Source organism: Echinops telfairi, unplaced genomic scaffold (assembly GCF_000313985.2).
Source record: "Echinops telfairi isolate 266 unplaced genomic scaffold, ASM31398v2 ScPeMD7_7400;HRSCAF=8409, whole genome shotgun sequence".
Classification (NCBI taxonomy): domain Eukaryota; kingdom Metazoa; phylum Chordata; class Mammalia; order Afrosoricida; family Tenrecidae; genus Echinops; species Echinops telfairi.
Genome location: NW_022111300.1, coordinates 12,276,124 through 12,300,814, shown reverse-complemented (window position 1 = coordinate 12,300,814; position 24,691 = coordinate 12,276,124). Strand labels below are relative to the sequence as shown.

At 38.5% G+C, this 24,691-nt stretch overlaps 1 protein-coding gene across 1 annotated transcript in view; it reads right to left on the bottom strand.

Moving 5' to 3' along the window:
- Positions 1 to 16,355, bottom strand: part of PSMA8 (proteasome 20S subunit alpha 8) — a 52,167-nt gene extending 35,812 nt beyond the window's left edge. The window contains exons 1-4 of the mRNA XM_004702920.2: positions 16,235 to 16,355; positions 9,980 to 10,106; positions 5,124 to 5,248; positions 1,072 to 1,194 (exon numbers count right to left, since the gene is read on the bottom strand). Coding sequence (XP_004702977.1) covers positions 1,072 to 1,194; positions 5,124 to 5,248; positions 9,980 to 10,106; positions 16,235 to 16,336 — 477 coding nt within the window. The 5' untranslated portion in view covers positions 16,337 to 16,355. The remainder of the gene's footprint in view (positions 1 to 1,071; positions 1,195 to 5,123; positions 5,249 to 9,979; positions 10,107 to 16,234) is intronic.
- Positions 16,356 to 24,691: the final 8,336 nt, after the last annotated feature.

The following is a 24,691-nucleotide window of genomic DNA, read 5'->3' as shown; positions in this document are numbered from 1 at the left end:
CCTCTCATTGCTAAGCAATAAGCTATTATTAATAATTAAATTAAAAATAACTTATAGTCTTTCTCATTTATCAGATCCAGAAATCCTTATCCAGCTAAACTGGCAATTGTAAAGAAAGTGTTGAGTTTTGTTCTTTTCTCGCTAAGTCCAACTTTCTTCCTTTCAGATGGAAGGGAATTTTTTTTCTCCATTTCAGAAACGCATCTGCTTCTATAGTGTTAGATACGAACACACCATTAAACAAGTTAGCCATTGAGTATTTAAACAAGAATAACAATTCATCCAGGAAACAAACAATATTTCAGGAATGATGTGGAACTCTGTCAATACAATGAGGGACCCTGGTGGGGTGGTGATTACACATTGGGCTGTGATCCGCATGGTCAGCAGTTCAAAACCACTTGCAGCTCCTAGGGAAAAAGACTGGACTTTCTTTCTACTGTCGTGAACCGTTACAATCTCAGAAACCCATAGGAGGTTGCTATGAGTCAGCATTGACTCTATGGCAGTGAGAGTTTTATATCAATACTACTGTAATGTCTTGATGCTTAAGCACAGACTCATATTTGGGTGGTCTGCCTCTCCTAGATAGACTATACAATAAGATGCACTAGATATTCCAGTAAAGGGTTTATATTCCCTCTCACTTCTTTATAAAGAGGAGAAAGACTATTCTTGGGCAAGGCAGACATCTATATGGAGCAATACTAATTTGAAGACTGCACAATCAATAGAGACGAGTTACATCTTTTACCTAGCTCCATTTATTTATTTAATTTTTATATATACTTAAGATTGATTTGTTTCATATCTATAAAAGGAAAAGGCCCTGTGATTAAGACATTAAGCTGTTCATATGTAAAGTACCATCGTTTCTGATAAGCTAAAGTCTTACGAGTACAAGAATTTGTGACACAATTTATAAAGTCTGTGACCAGCAAAAGTAATCAGAATTATGCAACCTAAGCTGTGTCATGTTCCTGGAAGCACTCACGTATTTAGCATACAGCTAACACTTTCTGCCACACCTTCTGCAACTTCAACAAAAATGTTAACAAATTCAAAGTTTACCTTCCAAGCATGATAGGTACCAGAGGGATCTGTCTGATATAAGCGTGGGATACCATCATCATCAAAACCTACAATTAAGGCAGAAATACCAAAAGGTCTTCGTCCATTGCTCTGAGTATATTTCTGAAAAATAAAGGTTGATTTTATGATGTCATTAAAATATAAACTATTACTTAACAGGTAAATTCTAACAATAAACTATTCCTGCCAAAACAATCTACTTTATTAAGCCTAATCTATACATTTTAGAAACCCTTTCCTGAAACCTAACTGAAATACCTAATCTCCATGCAAGATAACATTTTAAAGAAATCAATGTGCATAGTCCGTAAAGTAAAAGGCACAGATTTGACTATATAAGGTTTTATAATTGTAGTCTCATTGTTTTACCTACATTTGAGTAATATAATTAGATTGCAATCTCTTTATTCCACCAGAGAACTGGTTCCAAGTAAAAGAGCCCTGGTGGTGTGGTCCAGGAAATATTGGGCTGCCAACTACCAAAGTCAGTGGTTCAAGCCCACTAGCTACTCCTCAGGAGAAAGATGAGGCTATCTCTCTTCTAAAGGTTATTAACCTCAGCAACTCCAAGTCAGAACAGACTGTATGACAGTGAGGTTTTTCTGAAAGTGTCATCACGAACTGTGCTTTGGAAACACACCCTTGGTTTAACTAGAAGGACACTGCAACTGTTACTATTATTACAAGAACTGTCTTGACCAATATACTACGCTATCTCTATCTGAAAAGCAAGTAAGACATTACTTTCAGTCCCAAGACAAGAAAGCTTTTGTTCCTTTTCGAGAAAAAAAGCCCACTTTTTCTTCACAGACAACGGGACACTGACACAATTGTATCTTATTCTATTTGAGTGCCAGGAACTTTCTGGATTTATATAGAAGGGGGTGAAGCGCATGTGCCAAATCCATGGGACTGGTGTCTCCAGAAGTTGTGGAGATAATCCTGACAAAAAGTTCAGGGCAAAAGTTTTGGCCAACTTTGGGAACTGTATATAGCTCTGAGTTTCAAATAGTTTTATAGTACTTTTCTTCTTGATCTTGTCTATGCATTATATCTACTTTGGGATCCTTTAATCTCTGAATCTCATCACATTATATGTAATTTTACAATGTCCCTCAAAATATTAATGCAGATAGTTGGCCTCTGAATGAATATGCCAGTCTTAATCCCTCTGTATTCCCTAATGTTAAGGAAGAGAGAATTTTTATTCATTTCCTTAATCAACCATTTTTCTTTTCCATTTTTATTTTTAAATGAAGTAGTACACCTCATATACACAGGGTTAAAGTGGCATAAAACTGCAAAAGTTGCATCTAAAAGGATCTTTCTCTTTTTGTCCAGAGGCCCAGGGCCTCCCCAACGACAGCCCCACACCTACAAATGGGCAACATACACAAGAGGGCTTCAAAAGGTTAGTGGGGAAGTTCCAGTCCTTTTCATGCCATTTTCCTATGAAGGCTTTGAACCCCCCCTCATAAAATACGTTCTGCATAGATTTTTATTTTCATAAGAAAACCTTCAAAGCACAATTGGGAACAGAGTATATATACGCTCTGCTTCTGTACTGTTTCTCGGTAGATGCTTTTTAATTACTGGGAAAATAATTTTCCAGTTGAATTTCTTTTTTTTTGTGTGTGTGTGTATAAGAAAGATTTATATACAAGAGCAACTGAACATTGAGAAAACATCCCAGTCAGTCCGGATCAAGTCCTTAAGTCCAATAGTAGGCCATGTGTCCTATATCAATCTATAAAGTCCTCTTCAGACTCACAAAACACATGCAGTGATGCCAAATGTAGAAGATCACAGGCCAGTGGGTAGACAGTCTTTGGATCCAGTGGCACTGGAAACACCTCAGCACTGGCAGGGGTCTCTGCATAGCTTCTCCAATACCCAGGGGTGCCATCAGGGTGGGTCCGTGTGCCTTGTCAGCTGTTTCCCAGGGTGCAATCAGCCCAGTTGAATTTCTTACAGTATGAATGAACAAGATAAAATCAAATATAGGGTGTGGTAGCTACATAATTTCATGTCAACTTGAAGTGCAGGGGCGAAGCTTAGCTTGTCAATTAAATCACAGCCTGATGGTGCCTCCTTGTAGGCGTGACCTCCTTATAAGGAGGGTCCTGGGAAACTCCCAGTCTCTCTCTGCTTCACTTTTGTGCTGTGGAGAACTGCCAGAGCCACAGCCATTTGGATCCACACAACTCTGCATCCACTGGCCTGTGATGTCCCTGCATTCTGCATCAGTGCACATGGCTGCTTGAGTCTGAAGTGGGATTTATGGGTTAGTATCAGACTTACGGACTAGTATTGGACTTATGAACTTGAGTTGGACTGGGCTGGGGTGTTTTCCTGATAGACAATTACTTCTTGATATAAAGCTCTTTCTTATACATATATGAGTATCTCTAGTTTTGTTTCTCTAGTCAACCCGTCCCAACATACACGAACTTTGTTATAAGTAACTTTAATAATACACTATACTGAACGTAAAAACCAATAAACAAAACAAAACAAAAGCTTCTGACCAGTTGTCACTGAGTCAACTCTAACTCATGACAACCCAACGTGTTACAAAGCAGGGTGTTCAAAGCTGTGATCTTTCAGAAGCAGATCACCACTGTCTTCTAAGGCACCCCTAGATGAGTAAGGACTGCCAACTTTTTGAGTGTAAATAATTTTTATTGTGAATGGATAGAACTTTTTATAAAAGTTTCTAAGTGGGTAGATGACAAAATCCATGGGAGAAGAATGCTAAATGCTTTAAATGTATTAAATTCATAAAATGAGGTATTATTGTAATATACATTTTATAAATAATTATATTGAGACAAAACAGGCAATGAAGTAGCAAAGCTAGCATTTACACTAAAATATTCTAGCTCCTGGGATACATTCTTAACCACCGAAGTGCTTATCATAAAGGAAAGACATTTTTCACTAGGAGAAGAACACACATGTGGAAACCAAATAAATATGTGGAAATAATTCAACCATAATACTAATTATACAATACAAAATAAGACAACTAAGAGTGCTACATTGTTTTTATTTGCAAGATGAAAGAAAAAATGGAAAACTCCACATTATGCATTGCTGATTCTTCAGAGATATATTTATGCATTGCTTTTTACACAATACAATCTGGCCTAGTCTTTTCCAGAAAGCAATTACACCACATAACACCTGCCTTAAAAACAGTTACAATTCACAATTGATCTATGTATTGTGATGAATTGTATGAGCCCCAATAAATTGATTAAAAAAAAAACAAAAAAGTTACAATTTCTGATCTAATAATTCCATCCTGTTATATAATTAACAATATGATTGAAAAGGGGGGGAACAGCTGTGAAAAAGACAATACTACTATTAAAATTAAAAAAAAAAAACAAGTCCAAGTGAGGGAACTACTGAAAAAGAAACTGGAGACAATAAATTATCAGATAGAAACCAGATATAGGCATTGGTGCTTCAACAAGTTCAGTGTGGGGGAATCCAAATAACTCTTCATTCAACTTTCCTACAAAATTTTCTAAGCCCTCTCATATAGTTAGTAAAAATGATAACTCTAAGGACTATACTGACATGCATAAAATAAAAATGAAGTGAAAAAGTTAACTGTGCATATCGTGATTATACTTCATGTTAAACTATGTATCAATATCTAGAATCAGAAGCCAACCTGATTGTGTGCAGGTTTATAGGTGAAAGAATCATGCTATTCCAAAATTTGGAAAATGTCAAAGACGGTTTCTTATTGATATAACTCCAGAAGCATAGTGACTCCCGTAAAAGATCATATTTATTGGTCCTTTAGAATTTTTAATTATTCCCAGAATTATTACAGATTAAAATATGTCTGGTGATCAATCCATTCTATTACTGAACTCAGGCTCTTGTGTTACAAAGATTTACTTTTGGAAGGCAGACGGCTTCCCAAATGGTTGGATTGATGGTACTTCCATACTAGCACTCGTAATGACGGAGAGGGAGAAAGCACGAAGCACCGTGTAAGACTCGCAGCTCACCTGCTTTAGAGTTGCTATGAAGCGAGTTATGTATTCCACAGTGACTGGGTCCTCCACTGTAAGCTTATGACTCTGGCACTCCACGCGGGCTCTGTTGATTACTACTCTCGCGTCAGCTGTGAGTCCTAGAAAAGGATTCAATACAGTACCGAAAAAGGTGACTTTCTGTGTCAGAAGGGTTTGGGTATTATGAAATCTTTCATATAGTATCCACTGTTTTTCTCAAATTCTGATTTTAAAGGGCTTGGAAAATAAAAGCATTGGTTATTCCAAATTCTGATTTATTTACTTCAAGACTTAGTTTGATACATTCTTATTTGCCTTTTAAATAAAATAGTTTAAAAAAATAAACTAGTTTTAAAGAATTGTTTAAAGACAAATGTTAAGAAAACAATTTCCAGAAGATCAAACCAGTTTATTCATAGTAGTTGATTTAGTCACGAGGCATTAATAAGTATTTATACAAAATCACTAACAGTTATTGATAAAACTCTGACTTGAAAAGACTTGTATTATAAAAATACAATATTATGAGTAAAATATTTTTTCAGAACCTTTATAACCATATTTTTGGAAGTATAGCAAATTCCTTAAAATATCAGATTTATTATAAACCTATCTAAAAATATCTCAATGACACACTATTTAAAGGTTGATGGTCTATGCTGAATCCAGCCATCAGAAGAAATCAACTTCATACCTAAACTATGAAATCACCCAATTTCTTCTTATGAAAACAATGAATATTACTTTATCATCAAACACTAATTTAATGAATTAAAACTGCTTTCAATACAAATATGAATATGGCACTTCTCAGCTCTCTGGCTAGGATCAAAGGCCGTAAGAACATTAGAACACAATAATATCAAACGCCATGTGGTAATTCCCAATACTTGGATAAAGAAACCGACCGTGTTTCTGAGGAAAATAACATATTCATGACAAACTTCAATAGCCACATAATTGCAAACATTTGTATGTACAACCTCTTTGGCATCTGACCTTCCCATGGTCAGTTTTAATTTAATTTCTCCCTCCCCTTACATTCTTTATACCATACGGCCAAAAAACCCGAAAATTCACCAGAGCTCTGAAACTGCTATTCCTAATCAAATCATCAATCATTTGTATCCCTAAACAATGATTACCCCTCAATGCCATTCCACATCCTGTTTCTACAAACCTGGAAGAATTGTCAGTTCCTGAAGATAAATAACTATCAGCCAACCATGAAGCGGGTGTCAGACATGCTACCACTGGAGTCACCCTAATACTCACAGGCAGAGTGTCAACTGTAATCAGATACTCAATTACAGAAAGAGGAATGGATCCTCTTCTCTCTCGAATGGTATTTGCGGAAAAGAAATGGCAAGAGAAGATTCAAACACCACTCCATTATAAAATAGTATCTGGTAGAAGATATGCAAGTATTTATCTTTAAGAATGTAAACATGATCCCACACTGAAGAAACATATAACTATCATTCTTTAAAAAGTAGTATACAACAAATGAGTGATCCAAGAAAAAAATAATTAGTCATAAACCTGCCAAACCATATAAACAATATTGTGTACATTTATATGCCAGTTTTTAACACTAGTAGTGACTGCAAGAGACAAAGGGCCCTAAATGTTCATGAAAAATGGAATAGAAAGATAATAAAAATTTCCTGCAAACTTTTTGAAGCCTCCCTCACATATTAATTAATACTAACTGGCTACAGTAAGAACACATTATATTTAATTAAAAGTAGGATCTGAAATTACAACTTGCTATTTATAAATAAACATGTAATGAGCCTTCAATCTAGTGCTTACAAATTTAAACTAAAACTTTACAGTGAAGATACTATTGTAATGTAAAATTTCCACTAAGTGGAATTCCACATCTAAACACATTTTTCAAGTTTCCCACTTTTTCGTAATTTTTCCCCCCAAATACTATTATCAAAACAGAACAAAAGTATTTTTTCAAAACAGAACTGTATTCCTTTGCCCCCCATGTGTTCATTATTAAAATATTTCAACATTATGAAGGAGACTCCAGACTAGGAAGAATAAGTGGTCCATTTCTGAAAAATTAAGCACCTAAAATATTATGAATAACAGCAGAGCATTCTTTGATTTAGTGCCAGAGATGAGCACTTCAAGTTGAAAGGCACTCGATACAGAATTGCCACGGAGAATGTGGGTGGAACAAAGCTCTCAGGACCTTCCTTCTCGCACTGACGGGGCATGACTCAACCTGAGAAGAAACAACTGTAAACGCCCAATAGTAACAGGAACATAGAATGTGAAAAATATGCCTTGATGAGAATTGGAAGTTGTGACAAATGAAACGGGACATAGAAACATTGGGATGGGAGGCACTCGTGGGTTGAAATGGGCTGCTATTGGTCATGAATCAGACAATCATATGATCTACTATGGCAGCAGTGATGTGTCAAAAGGAATATTGTCTCACTCATTAGCAAAAAAGAACACTTCAAGAACTATGTTGAGTACAATGATCTCTGTGATAGGCTATCTTTATGCCTACAAAGAAGACAATATGATTATTATTCAAATTATGCAGCAACTACAAATTGAAGAATTCTAACAGTGTGAAACTTATCAAACTTGAAAATGATAATTATTGGTGATCGGAATATGAAAGCTGCAAACAGTGAAGAAGGGTTGATGGTTGGAAAATATGGCTGTGACGACAGAAATGAAGGTAGAGAGCATATGGAGACTATTACAGGACCAATAACTCATTCACTGCAAAGAGCTTTTTTCCCCAACATAAGACAATTACACATATGGAGATTGCCAAAAAGTATACATCAGAATCAAATCTATATCAATCATCGTTTTAAAAGGAGTCAAATCAACTACATTTGTAGGAAGAGATAATGGAGTATCTCAATATCATTAGCTAAAACAAAGCCAAGGGTCAATGATAGAACCAACAATCTGTTATTTGCAAGTTCAAGTTGAAACCGAAGAACAATTAAAACAAGTCCATAAGTAAGTAAATAAATAAATAACTAGCAAGTCAACCAAAGCCTAATTATAGTCTTGAGTCTATCCCACCTGAATTTAGAAGCTGCCTCAAGAATAATTTGATGCACTGAACACTAATGATCAAAGACCAGAGGAACTGTGAGATGACATCAAGAATGACATATATGAAAAAAGCAAAAGGTCATTATTGAGACAGGAAACAAAGAAAAGATCTACATGAGTGTCAGAAGAGACTTTGAAACTGGCTGTAAATGTAAAATAGCTAATGTGAATGGAAGATATGATGAAATAAAAGAGCTGAATCAACCAAAGTAAAATACGAGGGAGTACCCTACAAAAACTGGATGTGATATGAATGGGGATAGGGCATTTGGAGTTCATTCCACCAGATCAGACTTAATCAAGCTTTCTATTTAGAGGTTCTGAAAAGATTGCCTAACAGTGTTCAAGAAAAAAAGCCTGATTTGTGGCAAATGAGAGACTGGTTTTGCCACCATGACAATACACCTGCTCATGCAGCCCTTTCAGTGCACCAGTTTTTGGCAAAAAAACCCCCAAAAAACCCAGCATGCCACTCTCGTCCCATGCACCTTACTCACCTGAGATAGCTCCATGCAACTTCTTTTTGTTTCTGCGAATGCAGAGGGACATGAATGGGCAGTGATTTGATGATGTAGAAGAAGTGAAGAAAAAAATGAGGGAGGTGCTGTCAGCCATCCAAACAGTTGAATTTGAAAAATGTGTCAAGAATGGAATTGTAGATTTGACAAATGTATTAAGTGTAATGGCGAGTACTTTGAAAGCCAAAAGGTTGTTTTGTAAAAAAAATTTTAATATATATCTTTGGAGAAAAATAATCCAGTTTTTGGGGGGTACCCCCTCTGATACAATCACTGGAAAATGAGATGGGTGGGATAAGATAGTGGGGTCCTTTTTTTGCAAGTTATTTTTATTTTACTTTAATAAATCTTTTTATTGGGGGATCTTATAGCTCTTAAAATAATCCATACATCAATTGTCAATTGTATCAAGCACATTTATACATATGTTGCCATCATCATTCTCAAAACATTTTCTTTCTACTTGAGTCCTTGGTATCAGCTCCTTTCTTTTCTCCTCCCTCCCCCATCCTCCTACCCTCATGAACCCTTGAAAATTTATAAATTATTTAGTCAGGGTCTTTTTTGAAGAGGCAAAGAAAGGGGTGCCCTCAGTTTTCTTTTTTGTTAGGGTGCTTTTGAGCTAGGACGGACCACTTGTTTTCCTGTTGTCTCTTTAAGCAATTGAAAAGACTTTCACCATTGCCAACACTATGACTTATTCGTTGTATTGTCTTGTGTGTACAACCTGTTTAGGGTAAACGAACATAACATTCATGGGGTAGTAGGTACTACTTCATGGAATGCTTATCCAAGTACTCCAGTGGGTACAGGAAATTTGAGGACAGACTGTAAGGCAACCTGTATATGCAGTGGATACAGAGTTGTAATTTTCCTTAAGACCGAAAACAAAACACTCCACCAAACTCACTCCCAAACTCTGTTATAGCGGCCTCATATGACAGAGTAGAACTGCCTCTAGGTTTACAAGCCTCTGAATCCTTAGAGGAACAGATAGCTTCATCATTTTTCCTCCAGAGAGGCTGGTGGATTCAAACTGCTGACTTTGTGACTAGCAGCTCAATGTGTAACCCACTACACAAGCAGAGCTCTCTTTTGCCTTAAACGATGAGTTTATTGTTTTTAGTACTGAATGGTTGTACTAGCTCACATGTGCTGCATATATAGCTCAAAAGCAATAGAGAGGCCAGCTGTGCTGACTTAACAATACTAAGGGCCCTTGAGTACCTGCAAAAGCCATGCAGACATGGTCATCAAGGGCACAGATTTTCCTCACAGTTCTTTCATCTTGAAGCTTGGCAACAGATTTTTTTTCTACTCCGAGTACAACTATATTGGTACCTCGAATTCCAACCTGTAAAATCAATGAAAAAAACATAATTCACTATCAATTTTAACATTAAAATCAAGTTACTTTAACACTTGTCTTAGGGGGAAAAGCCTTTTCCTTAATTATAAAAGCTAGAAAACTCCCCCCAACTACCAGGACCCCAATTTTGCCTTGCAGACCTGGTTAGACCAGATGATGCACAGCGGTACAGATGGGAATTGGAAACGCAGGGAATCTAGGACAGATGAGCCCCTCAGGACCAGGGGTGACAGTGGTGATACCAGGAGGGAAAGGGGGTGTAGAAAGGGGGAATGAATCACAGGGAGCTACATATAACCTCTTTTCTGGGGGATGGGTAGCAGAGGGGTGGGTGAAGGGAGACGCCGGACAGTGTAATATAAGATAAAATAATAATTTATAAATTATCAAGGGTGCATGGGGAGAGGGGAGGACGGAAGGGAAGGGGAGGGGAAAAAGGAAAATGAGCTGATTCCGGGAACTCAAGAGGAAAGCGAATTTTGGGAATAATGAGGGCAACAAATGTATAGATGTGCTTTACACAACTGATCTATGTATTGTGATGAATTGTATGAGCCCCAATAAATTGATTAAAAATAAATAAATAAAAATAAAATAAATAAATAAAAGCTAGAAAAGTAGATTTCCGGGCAAATAGTTGCATTGGTACTACCTTACTAGAAAGCCCCCAAATGCAAAGCAAAAATGACAAATAGAAATTTGAAAGATCAAGAAATCCTTAGTGGGCAAGCATAAAGATAAGTTGATAAAATGCAGTAAAACCTCTCCTACTATCACAAAATTTGGCGGAATAGAGACTGGGGACCATAAGCAATTAAGAGAAAATCTGATACTAGAACAGAATAACAGTAATAAAGATAATGGCAATGTTGTTGGTATGAGCTGTCAAGTCAATGTCAACTCAGAGTGATCCCATATGTAACAGAGCTAAACATGACTCAGTCCTATCATAGATTTTATTTCCCTTCTACCTTACCAAGCATGAGGTACTTCTCCAAGGACTGGTCTCTCCTGACAACATGTCCAAAGAGTGTGAGGTGAAGTCTTCCTTCTAAGCCATCCTTCATTCTACGGAGCATTCTGGCTGTATGTCTTCCAAAGCAGATTGGTTTGTTCATGTTTTTCAATATTCTTCACCAGCACCAATTCAAACACATTGATTCTTCTTTGGTCTTCCTTACCCAATGTCCAACCCTCACACACATATGAGGCGATTACAACTAAGGTGCCCCTGGCACAAGCCATGGTGTTTACAATCCACCAGTGGCTTGGGCCAGGGGCACCTTAGTTCGCAAAGTAACCTCCCTGCTTTGCAACGCTCTCAAGAGGTCTTGCGTAACAGATTTCTCCAATGCAATTCATTTGATCTATTGACTACCACTTCCATGCACATTGATTAGGATCGAAGCAACATGAAATCCTGGACATCAATCTTTTCTCATTTATCGTGTTGTGAGGATTCTGGTCTTCTTTGCACTGAGTTGCAATCCATACTGAAGACTCCAGTCCCGTCCTCATCTTCATCAGTAAGTGCTTCAGGGCCTCCTCACTTTCAGCAAGCAAGGTTGCGTCATCTGTATACTACAGGTGGTTAAGCCTTCGTCCAATCCTGATGACACACTCTTCTTCATATAATCCAGCTTCTCTAATTCTTTTCTCAGCACACAGATTGAATATCGTGAGAGGATAAACCCTCACACACATCTTTCCTGATTTTAAACCGTGCAGTATTGTTTGTACAACTGCCTCTTGATCCACGCATAGGTTCCAAATGAGCAAAATTAAGTATTCTGGAATTCCCATTTTTCTCAAGACTACCCATAGTGTGTTATGGCATTGTACAGCAGATTTACCCAATACAGTGTGTCATCTGATCTCTTGACTGCTTCGTCCATAAGCACTGATTGAGGGTCCAAGCAAAACGAAATCCTGGACAACTTCAACTTTTTCTCCATTTATCATGGTTACTTACTGGTCCAGTTGTGTGGATTTTAGGTTCCTTTACATTGAAATAATGATAACAGGCACATTAAAACCCTTTAAGGCTTCTTCTCTTAAGACAGTGGTTCTCCACCTTCTAATGTGCGACCCTTTAGTATAGTTCCTCATGTGGTGGTGACCCTCCAACCATAAACTTATTTTTGTTGCTACTTCTTAACTGTAATTTTGCTAGTTATGAATCAGGTAACCAACCAGGTTGTTCGACCCCCAAAGGGGTCGTGATCCACAGGTTGAGAACCGCTGCCTTAAGACTCACCAAAGCTACTACCATCAAGCCAATTCTAACTCATAGTGACCCTGTACAGGGCTTCAGAGACTGTAAATCTTTACAGGAGTAGACTGCAAATCTTTACAGTGGGGTTGAAACACTGACCACCAATAGAGTTTAAAAGCACTCAATGACACAGTCCCTGTTTCTAGCTTCATCTCTTCCTATGTTCCCATTGTCTCGACAATCACAAATGCTTTCCAGTTCCCAGAACATAGGACACAACTGCCTTTGGCTATTTGTTCTTCCCACACGCTTTCTCCTTTGCCAGGAATACTCCACCTGGCTATCTTTCATCTTCATGTCTGCTTCAATACCACCTTTGTAGGAACACTTCCCTTATCCTGCTGTGCTTGTAGGGTGTCACTGAGCTGATTTCACCTTACAGCAACCCCATGTGACAGAACGTAACAGCGCCACCAGGGTTTCTAGACTGTCACCTTCACAGGAGGAGAGAACCAGAGTCTCGTTCCTGCAGCCTGCTGGGTGAGCTCCAGCTACCGGGTTAGCAGGCAGTAAGATTTCTTTCCCTAAACCTCAAAACCAAACACAGTCATCAAATTGATTCCAACTCATAGTGACCCTATAGGATAGGGCAGATCTACCCCTGTGGGATTTCTAGGACTGTAACTCTTTTATAGAAGTAGAAAGTCTCTCTCTTTTTTCTCCTGTAGAACGGCTGGTGATTTTGAACTTCTGACCCTGCAGTTAGTAGCCCAATGCGTAGCCCACTATGCTACCATGGCTCTCTCCCTTAATCTTTAGTTTCCATATCAAGATTCCACACCATACCAACAGCTAACTAACAATATATATGTATACATATATATTTATTGAATTACTTCCATGGTACAATGCAGAGTAGAGGTTTTGAAAGAAAATTTTAAGTGTAAATATGTACTCCCATCATTGGTTTGATGGATTCCTTCAATTTATTAAAGAATCTGAATCATAATTTCTACACATACAAAAAAGAGATTAAATACTGCCCTTATAATTAGACAACTTAAAATTTCTGGTACAAAATACATATTACTTAAATGGTTATTTCCTACTCCCTCAGTTGAGTATGGTGTGATTGAACTTTTTATAAAATGAATTCCACTACTGATAGCCTCAAGGGTCTTACTATTCACTTAGGATGCGGGGATTGTTAACATAACTGAACTTGAAGGGAATACAAGGCCAATTAGTAAATATAGCACAATACTCTACAGTACAGATGATTCACTCAGTAGAAGAAACAGGTCCGCGATGACTGGAACGGATCACAGGGAGCTTTATAGAGAAGGAGAAGTGTGAGTAGTAAGAAGTTTAGAGGAAGAATGTTATTATTTTTTTCTCTTCCCAGCTCCAAGGGCAAAAGCATCTATCAGCCTGATACATTCATAAAATCCTGAAGCTGTCACTTGAATTAAGGAGGACAGATGAGGATTACGCAAGAATGTGTGGCCAGATAGTGAAACTGATATTTGATAAGGTAGGAAATGTAGAGCCAGTAACAGTTGGGGTCAGGGAAAGGACAGGATGACAGAATAATGAACCACAACTTTTTCATGGGAATATTATGAAAGATTCCTTTCGTTGTTTTGGCTCTGAAGAAGAAAGGCTATTATCTCTCCAAATGCTATTCAAACATAGTTCTCATTTCTAGAAAAGGGAACAGAAACAACAAGAAAGCAGACCTGTGCTTCACTCCATGCTCCGTCAAGAAAGGAACTGGGATCCATGGCCTGGAATTGCGGTTTTTAACTTTTCTATCATTAAGCACGTAATACCGCACCCTGGTCAAAAGTGGTCAAACTTGGCTTGCTTAGGACTCATCATTTCAACTGTCATTTAAAAGCAGAATGTTTTGTGATATAGTTTAATAAATAAGTGCCATTATAAACTTTCCACTATGTAAAAGGGCAGAGTCCCCTCAAGGAAACACAATGAATAACTCCATACAAAGATGCAAATTCTAATTTCAGAACCCTTTGACAAAATGGTCTCATTCTTCCAATAGGTCTTTAAAAATGCCCACTATAGGTATTTTTATATCCTTACCCTTTTACAGCTCATTACAAAGGAACTATCAATCAGTTCTATAGCATTCTTAAAACATTTTAAATGAGCCAATGTGGTTTCTTATTACACCCCAGTCTCCTCCCATTACTCCCTTATTTTAGACTTGAAAGCTTGGGCATTATTTTCTAACATATGCTGCATGCCATGCTGGGGATTATATACATTTTGGGGTGTTTTTTTTTTTAATCAAAATGGTACCCTTTTGGTTTTAGCTACAAAAGGCTTTTTGTACATTTATAATTCTAAAAAATACCTATAAAACAAAAACAAAACTAGTGGGCCCAATTAAGTAGGAAAATACTTTTTAAAATGATAAGAATATTTCTAGTGTTATTTTTAACCACTTTATCTTTGATGGATGCACAATAAAAGTGAATTATTTCCTTACATGAAGAAGTTGTGTGAAAGGAGAAACTAAAGGTACCACTAAGAAATGCACTGTTTATTCTGATAGCTAATGTGTAAGTTTCTAAAATATACAGCGAACATATTCATGGTATTTGTGAGATTAAAAAGAGGGAAAAAACATCTGATCCTTTGAATTCATAAGCTAGGACTTGGTAAAAGTTTTTTCAGAAATGTGGATATGTAGCTTAAAAGGAATTTCCCAATCTTACCTTTAAATACAACAAACAAAAAAATGTGACAAAAGAGTAGAGATTCTTGGGGTTCTGAGCCTCTCAAAGGCTGCCAAGTATTTGGGTGCAAATCTTAGGACAATTATTTTCAATGGGCCTAAGAGTTTGGTAAATGGACTACTGGTTTTTTTTTTAACTGTTCACTATTCAACAAGTGCTTAATCTTACATTGGTTTAGTTCATCTTTCAGGGACTGGGCGCTAGGGGGTTAATTCTGACTCAACATGATGCTATAGAACAGAGTAGAGCTGCGCAAAGGGCTTCTCAGGCTGTCATTTTTACAGAAAGGAAACCTATTGGTGATCAGATGGTAACCGCAAGGTCAGCGGTTGAAACTCACCAACCACTCTCCTACTCTGTCCTAAAAGGTTCCTATGAGTTGGCATCTACTCCATGGCAGTGGGCTCGGTTTTTTAAAATCTTTATGGGCGCAGATTGCAAGCCTCATCACCTCCACCCCCATCCCCCCACGGCCCACAACCCGTGAGCTAGTAGGTTAGAAGTCCCAATCTTTCCGTTTGCAGCCAAGCCCTTAACCAAGCTAAGCACCACCTGGATTCCTTATGTTTCAGGGCTGGCAGGCTTCCAACCATAAGGAATTGTTACACTAGGCTGACTTTGGCAGCAGAAAGATGAGCTTCCAGCTCCCACAAAGATTTAAACTATTCGAAGTCCAAAGTGGACAGTTCTACCCTGTCCGATAGGGTTGCTACCGTATGCTCTGGAATCCACGCAATGACAGTGGGTGACTTCCTTAGGAAGTGGACTTTCTGGAAGTCGGGTAGGAAATCTTAGTAAAAAGTTGACTATCGCAAGATTACAGCAGCAACACACACACACACACACGGAAGTCAGGTAGGAAATCTTTTCTTAATAAAAAGTTGAATGTCGCAAGATTACAGCAGCAACACACACACACACACACACACACACACACACACACACACACAGAAACCAATGAAATCTACCGCCGTTTCCGCTGCCAGATCTCAGAAATTGTCCCTCCCCCGACAAAATGGACAAAGCAATTCTCACAAATCGGGGTGAAGCTGTCCTGCCTGCCCTGCGCCCACAAAGCGGGCCGAGGAAACCGGCCGAGGCCGGCCTGAGCCGAGGCCCCGGCTGGGCCGACTCACCGCCGTGGAGCCTTTCTTCACCGCTTCCTGCGCATATTCCACTTGGAAAAGGTGTCCGTCGGGCGAGAAGACAGTGATCGCTCGGTCGTACCGCGAGGCCATGGCGCTGGATTAGACCAAGTACAGAACGGGATCGAACTCAACACGACGCAGTGATGAGGCCGCCACGTGCAGCTGCCCGAAGCCCTTGCACTGGCCCGGAAGGACTTCTGCAGCTTCCGGTTGCCGCCAGGAAGCCCCCAATAGAGCGTGTGGGATCGCCCTGACCGCCCTTGGGAGTGGGCTGTGCCCCCTCCGCCCCGCCCCCTGTGGGCGCTCAATTTGCAGTTTTACTGGGAGGGCCTGGCCCTGGACCAGGTGTCAACTCAGTCCGTTTCTCACATGGCGTCCAAGACGAGCGATGAGCACTTACTGATGACGTCTTCAAACATCCGCTCTTTTTGTTCATGTAATCCCTATTAAACAATAGTAACGTAAATTTCAACCCTACACTGAAGTCATTTCAGCTTTCAAATCCAAATGTTCCTACTCATTCTCTCCTCACAGAGGTTATTTATTTATTTATTGTCGTTTTAATACGGAGAAAGGAACACTGAAAGTAGTGTTGCTTCTTTTATTTCCTGCCTGGTGAGCAAAAAGGAATGAACAATGAGCGAAAACTGATGAAGAAATATCACACATGCTAATGTAATTGAAGAAAAAAATTTTTGAACAGTATGCTTCTTGAAAGATGTCCATCATAAAATGTGACTATAGCGGAAAGTCTGTATAATCTTATTAATCTGTCACTGCATTAGTACCTGTGAGACACCTCTGTGCTTTCTGGTCCTCATCCATAAAATGAGAATATAAGAAAATCTAGAGTAAACTGTTGTTTTGAGATTTAAACTTGTTTATAGACATACATAAAACGGTTTTTGCTAGGTAGTACTATATAGCTGGGTACATTTTACTCTTATTGTTAACTTCCATGTGTTTTTTTTTAACCATATACTACTTTAATCAGAGAGGATATTAACCTTGGTAAATCAACTGTAAAAAAATAATTTCCCACAAAAATGTTTGATTTCCTTAATTCCAAAAACTTAATTCAGAAGTCTAGTTGATTAGTGACAGTAATTTGTGTTTATCCAACACTCATACCTTCTCTTTAATACTTGCACCTACTGAAAAGTTTGGTTGTAGTGAGAAAAAAAGAAAATACGTTCAAGCTAAAACAATTCACTTGGTACTTTCAAAATATTATGAATACTAATATTTCCCAGAAACTGTTGTTTGAAAAGTGTTTGTGTTCTTACTAAATAAACATTAGTTTTCTTATTTGAAATAATTACAGATTGACCGGGAATTGGAGTAGTTAGTTCAGAGAGATCCCCTTCCCCTTTCACCCGGTTTCCCAATGTTGAGTAGTGTGCCATAGTAAAACCAGGATACTAACATTGGTACAAACCCGAGAGCTTGTTTTGGACTTCACCTATTTTATAGGCACTTTTTTATTTATTGAAAGAGTTTATATTTAGAATTAACCAGCTGGACTTAGTGTAGATGATTCCAATTGTGTAGGCAACATCTAAACTTTAGATTCTACAGGAACATAGCCAGGAGCCAGTTGAACATAGGCTTTCTTCTCTCTGTCGGGCCTGATGAGGATGTTGACTTTGGCTATGCCAATGTCACTGAGCTGCTTCATGACGTCTGATCTAGAGCGTGTTGGCCTTGACGTCCACAATCAGTAAAAGTGTGTTGCTATCTTCTGTCTTCTCCATGGCTGTCTCAGTCAGGGGGAACTTGATGATGACATAGTGGTCAAGCTCATTTCTCCTGGAGCTATCTTCTGAGGATATTTAGGCTGCCTTCTTTTTTTTAACACTTTTTAAATTATTTAATTATTTAATAGTCTTATTGATATAAACTTTCCATATCATATACTCCCAAAGTTAAGTCGCTTTTATAGATTGTATAGACATCATCACAATCCATTCTAGTGCTCTCTCCTTCCTTCTGCATTCATTTGCTCCCAGTTCCCCCTACTCTCCCTAGCTCCCATCCCCCACAAGCCATTGCATCTGTTATTGTCTCTATGCATCCACTCCTTGTAACAGAAATAAAAACAAAACAGAAAGAAAATAATAATATAAAGATAACAATAAAGAGTAAAAGAAAACAATATTTTTTAAAAGCCAGAAAGGAAATTTCTGTCATGAACAAGAAATATTTAAACCTAGAGCAAATTCAGGTTGGATCAAGAAGGAGGTCTGACCAGGTATCATATTATACCACAGTTCCATGAACTATAATCAAATTTACAATAATCTCTGTCTGGTAGCAAAGCTATTTGGGTCCCTTGACTATGGCCAGAAAGGATCTGCCAGAGGCTTAATTTGACTATATATACTTTATAGATGGATTTTGGGATCCCACTCTCCTCCTTAGTCTTCTACAAATTTGGCGTTTACAAGTTTAGCTTGATAACTTTCTTTTCAGCATATTTGGACTATGTTATTGTCATCTTTGGATTACTCAGGCTGCTTTACTTCACCCAAGTGGGCTTAGTTGATGCCTCCCTTAGAGAGCTGCTTGTTTGATTACAAGCCTTTAAGGCCCCAGACACTATTCCAATTGATAGCTGGCCACCATCTGTTTTCTTCACCACACTTTGCTGTCGCACCCATATCATCAGTGATCTCTTCATGAAAGTGAGTATAGAGCAGGGCCATATTATAAGAATCAACTGTTTTTGGATTGGGCCTAGAATTAAGTGCAAACCCAGAACCTATCTGCTTATCCGTATGTTGTGAATGGCTCTGGTTTACTTTAGTGGTCATATTATCATTTTATTACACAAAAAACAAAACCAATCAACCAAACAACCGCTCTCTCCCCAATCAACAACAATGAAGAAACCAAAAACAAAACAAAAGAAAAAAGAAAAACATTGTCAATCACCCCCTGGGGTATGAGGCAATTGCATTGATAACATCAGTAATTTATCCAATGGCATGGAATTTAAGGTACTGTTGAAAGGAGGAGGTTATGTGACTATATTTTGGCTGGGAACTGCAGCCTATGAGTTGTTAGTGTATGCAAATTGAACTCTTAAATAATTGAGTTCAGTTTGCATGGAGCATGGGGGTTGGTGCTAGGGGAAGTTTTCCTGTAACATTTTTTACAAAGGCAGATCCTTGACTATCAGATTAATACCTGCTAGACTAATGCAAGGGGAGCGTTGAGATAGTAAATACATGATGGTTCTGGGTCTCCTTTCATTAGACACCCACTAAGGAAGGGGTCCCACCCAAGGGACAATGACCACCATTTCCACATCTTGGGGTAGCCATCACTTGCTGCCTTTCCCATCAGGGAATTTCATTCCTAAATCCAAGGGCTATAGGTAGTTTTCAGGTAGGTCCCAGTTTGTTCAGTCGGGCTTCCACAACGAGGGTGGTCCTTGGGGGATGCTGTGTTCTCTGTTAGGCCTCTGTGTAAGATCATTATAGTGCTCAGTCCATGGCATGGCTAACTGAGGGTTGGGTAGAAACTTAAGCGAAAGTGTCTATTCAGGAATATAGATTTGGGTTTATTCTCCCTTAGTTTCCCTACAATTATTGGTTAAAATCCCTTCCTACTGTGAGGTTGCTCCTCCCCATTTACCCACCATACTCAACCTCAGAAATATAAGTGTCTTTTCTGAAATGTACATGCCCCTCTCCCCTGGTTGTAATTTGATTTTCCAGGAAGTTTCTCCTCTCATTCTTGTGGAGTGTCTGTTGATTTGCCACAGACTAGGCTAGCTTCGTAGCCTCAGTGTTTGGGGCCCAGAAAGTGAGTGAAGTGCAGATCTTATTTTGGGCTGTGGATGCATTTCAGCCTGACCTTCTTGGTCTTTAACACTTTTGCTTTGGCTTCAGTTTGGGGAAGGACAGGGATTTCCTTATTCACCTGCGGCACCATCTTCATAAAAAGGCTGTATGCACTCATTTTTAAAAAGTTTACTTATTTTGGACAGTTTCACCAACGTAGAATTCATATATCTTGCATTTATTTCACTAGTTCAGTCACATTCACAAGAGCTGTGAAACCATCACCACAGTCAATTCCAGACTATTTCTTCTTCCCTGTACTCGCTGTTAGCGCTCCGTTTCTCTCTCACTTCTCCTGCTACGTCTCTTTGAAACTATTGTCTTTTCTGGGTTTCATATAAAAAAATACAAAATCAAAACAAAACACAAATAAACTGTCAACAACAATGGCAGAATGAAGCAGAAGAAAAACCTCAGTTGACAACAACAAAGAAAATATTAAAAACTGGAACAATGATTCACAGTGTTTCTCCTGCCGAAATGTTAGTGGTTTCCAACTGCCTACCATGTGGATTACAGCCGAGTGCAAAACCAATATGCCAACAGGGTTCTGTTGTATTTTAAAGGAAATATAAATGTGAATATTATGCTGATTTTATGGCTAGGTGCCACTGAGTCAGTTTCAACTCATAGCAACGCCATGTGAAATGGAAACACTGCCCACTTCTGCACCATCCTCACATTTGCCATGTTGAAGCTCAATGTTTCAGCCACTGTCTCTCCGTCCATCTTGTCAAAGGTCTTCCTCTTTATTTTTAATTTTATCGTACAACTCTTATCACAATCCACATATACATCCATTGTGTCGAGCACATTTGTACATTGTTGCCACCATCATTTTCAAAACATTTTCTTTCTACTTGAGCTCTTGGTATCAGCTCCTCATTTTTTCTCCTCCCTCCCTCATGAATCCTTGATAATTTGTAAATTTTCTTTTTCATGTCTTACACTGACCGATGTTTCCCTTCACCTACCTTTCTGTTGTCTGTCCCCCTGGGAGGGAATCAGCCCCTTTTTCAATGCCTCTATATTTTATTAAGCATGAGGTCCTTCTTCAGGGACTGGTCTCTCCTGATAACAGGCCCCAAATACAAAAAATACCAGCAATCAATCAACCAAGCATAGTCTCACCATTCTTTCTTCTAAGGAACATTCTAAATGTACTTCTTCCAAGACAGACTTGTTTGTTCTCCTGGAAGTCTGTGGTATTTTCAATATTCTTTGCCAACATCATAATTCAAATGCATCAATTCTTCTTTGGTCTTCTTTATTTAATGGTCAACTTTCACTTGCATATGAGGCAGTTCAGAATACATTGCCCTGGGTCAAGCACACTTTAGTTCTCAAAGTGACATCTTTGTTTTTCAACACTTTATAGTGATCCTGTGCAGCAGGTTTAACCAATGCAAGGCGTCCTTTGATCTCTTGACTGATGCTTCCATGAGCATCAATTGTTGATCCTGGCAAAATGAAATTGTTGACAACTTCCATATCATGAAGTTACATATTGACTCAGTTGTGAGGATTTTGGTTTATCTAGGTTATAAACTATAGTTTAAAATATTTTATAAGTGTGGTAATTCATAATATAATGAACGATTTCTTCAGTATTTTCTTGTGCCTTAAGTAATTCAGAACACAAATGTTAACCTGCAAAAATCCATTGTATTCGTGTTCTATCTGCTACCCATTTCTTTCCCCTCCCTCCCCTGCTCACCCTCCCTCACAAACCCTTGATAAGTTATAGATTATTATTTCCATATCTTACATCGTCCTCTGTTGCTCCTCATCCATTTTTCCATTATTTGTCCCCTTGGGAGGGGGTTCTAGATCGATCCTTGTGATCCATTCCCCTTTTCTGCCCCCAGCACCGCCAAATCTACTGGTACCTCTACATTCATTGTTGGCCCTGAGGGGTTTATGTATCCTGGATTCCCTGTGTTGTGGGCTCTTATCTGTAGCAGTGTGCATGCTCTGGTCTAATCCGATTTGTAAGGTAGAATTGAGGTCATGATAGTGGGGGGGAAGGAAGCACCAAAGAGCTAAAGGAAAGTTGTGTGTTTCATCGATGCTACACCGCACCCTGACTGACTCATCTCTTTCCTGTGACCCCTCTGTGAGGGGATGTCCAATTGTCTATGGATCGGCATTGGGCCTCCACTCCATGCCCCTGCCCCCCATTCACCTTGGGTATGGTTTTGTTCTGGGTCTTAGATGCCTGATACCTGATCCCATCGACACCTCATGATCACACAGGCTGGTGTGGAGGATTTTTTGCGGTATGGTTTTACCTCAATAATTCTAGCAGGAATTGAGAAACCATAATGTGTTATATGTTGTGAAGTTCTATAAGCCGAATCTATGAAGCTGAACAAACTAAAACGCCATTTTGATAGCAAGCATCCGAGATTTGCAGGTAAAGATACCAACTATTTTAGAAGCAAAGCTGATGAACACAAGAAAGCCAGACTTGACACTGGTGGCAATTACCACTCAAAAAACATAGCAACCATTGAAACTTCATATTTGGTAGCAGTCAGAATCACCAGAACTATAAAACCTCACACCATTGCTGAGGATTTACTGTTGCCAGCCTCCAAAGACATTGTTTGAGTTATGATTGGTGACCAATTTGTTACAAAATTGAATGCAATTTCCTTATCTAATGACACTATCTGCAGAAGAATAGATGACATGTCTCCTGATATTCTTGATCAGGTAATCCAGGAAATTAAATCTGCTCCACTTCTAATATTTAGCATCCAGATTGATGAACCTACAGACGTTGCAAACTGTTTACAGTTTCTGGTTTACGTGAGGTATATTAATGATGACAACTTTAAAGATGAGTTTCTTTTTTGCAAACATCTTGAAATAACTACTGCATGTGATGTAGTTGACAAAGATGATTCATTTCTGAAAGAGCATAAGATCATTTGGGAAAAAGTTTGTGGTGTTTGCATGGATAGTGCTACAGCTATGCTAGCATGTCGATCTGGATTCCAATGTTTGATACTGAACGAGTCACCAAAAGTCATCGGAACTCATTGTATGATTCATTGGCAAATATTAACAATGAAGACGCTGCCACAAGAGTTACAAGAAGCAATGAAATGCTTCATAAGTTGTGTCAATTTTGTAAAGGCAAGCACTTTAAACAGTGCTCGACTGTTTTCGCAACTGTGCAACGAGTTGAATGCGCCGAATAATGCTCTGCTATTTCACACTGAAGTGAGATGGTTGTCGACAGGAAAAGTTTTAAAACGTGTTTTTGAGCTTCATGATGAATTCAAAACGTTTTTTAATCAGAAAGCGAGACCACAGTTTGAAGCACTTTTCAGCAATAAAAGTGAACTGCAGGAAATAGCTTTCTTGGTTGCCATCTTGAATGAGTTAAATTGATCACTGCAAGGACCAAATGTAACATGCCTCAATTTGTCTGAAAAGATCCAATCAGTCCAAATAAAACTTCAGCTTTATTTGGCAAAAAAAGTTGGATGAACATGAAATCTACATATTGCCTACCGTATCTGATTTCTTTAAGGAATATGACATTGAACCAGACAAAAAGATTACAATGATAATTTCTATGAAAGAACACCTGCACAGACTTGCAGACTAAATTTCATTGTGCTTTCCAAATGTACCTGACACCCCGTTTGCACTTGCCAGAAGCTCATTCACAGTCAAAGTTGAAGATGTTCCTGAGACAGCACAAAAGGAGTTTGTTGAACTTATTAACAGCGATGCAGCGAGAAATGATTTCTCTATAATTCCAGTTACAAAATTCTGGATCAAGTGTTTGCAGTCCTATCCTGTTCTGTCTGAGGCTGTGTTGAGCCTTCTTCTTCCATTTCCAACAACATCCAGCTTGTTGGTTATCAAGTCTAAATACAGAAGTAGACTTGTGGAAGATGATCTCCGTTGTGCTCTTGCAAAGACTGCCCCAAGAATTTCTGATCTGGTGAGAAAGAAGCTATCTTAACCTTCACACTGAAGTTAGCTTTTCATGCATACTGTTGCAAAATGTAGCAATGTAATTTACTGTTGTTATACTAAGACTGCTACCCATGCTACACCATGTTTCAAGAAAAAATTTCATTGATTTGTAATTAGAAATTAATATTTCACAATATATAATTGCATATTGTTTTTGTGATTAATCACTATGCTTTAATTATGTTCAATTGGTAACAATGAAAATACATCCTGCATATCAGATATTTACATTATAACTCATAACAGTTCCAAAATTACAGTTATGAAGTAGCAATGAAAATAATTTTATGCATTTATCTAGATAAGATAGGCTGGATAAACAATCTGGAGGAGAAAACAATAGGACCGATGGCTCTGGGGGGACATGGGAGAGGGGACGGTGGGGGAAAGGAAGTGGTGTTAACAAATCCAGGGACAAGGGAACCACAAGTGATCCAAAATCCGTGGCAAGGAAGGTGTAAGAGACCTGGTAGAGATTGATCAAGGGCAATGTAACCAAGAGGAATCACTGAAACCCAAATGAAGGCTGAGCATGATAGTGGGACAAGAGGAAAGTAAAATGAAATAGAGGAAAGAACTAGGAGGCAAAGGGCATTTA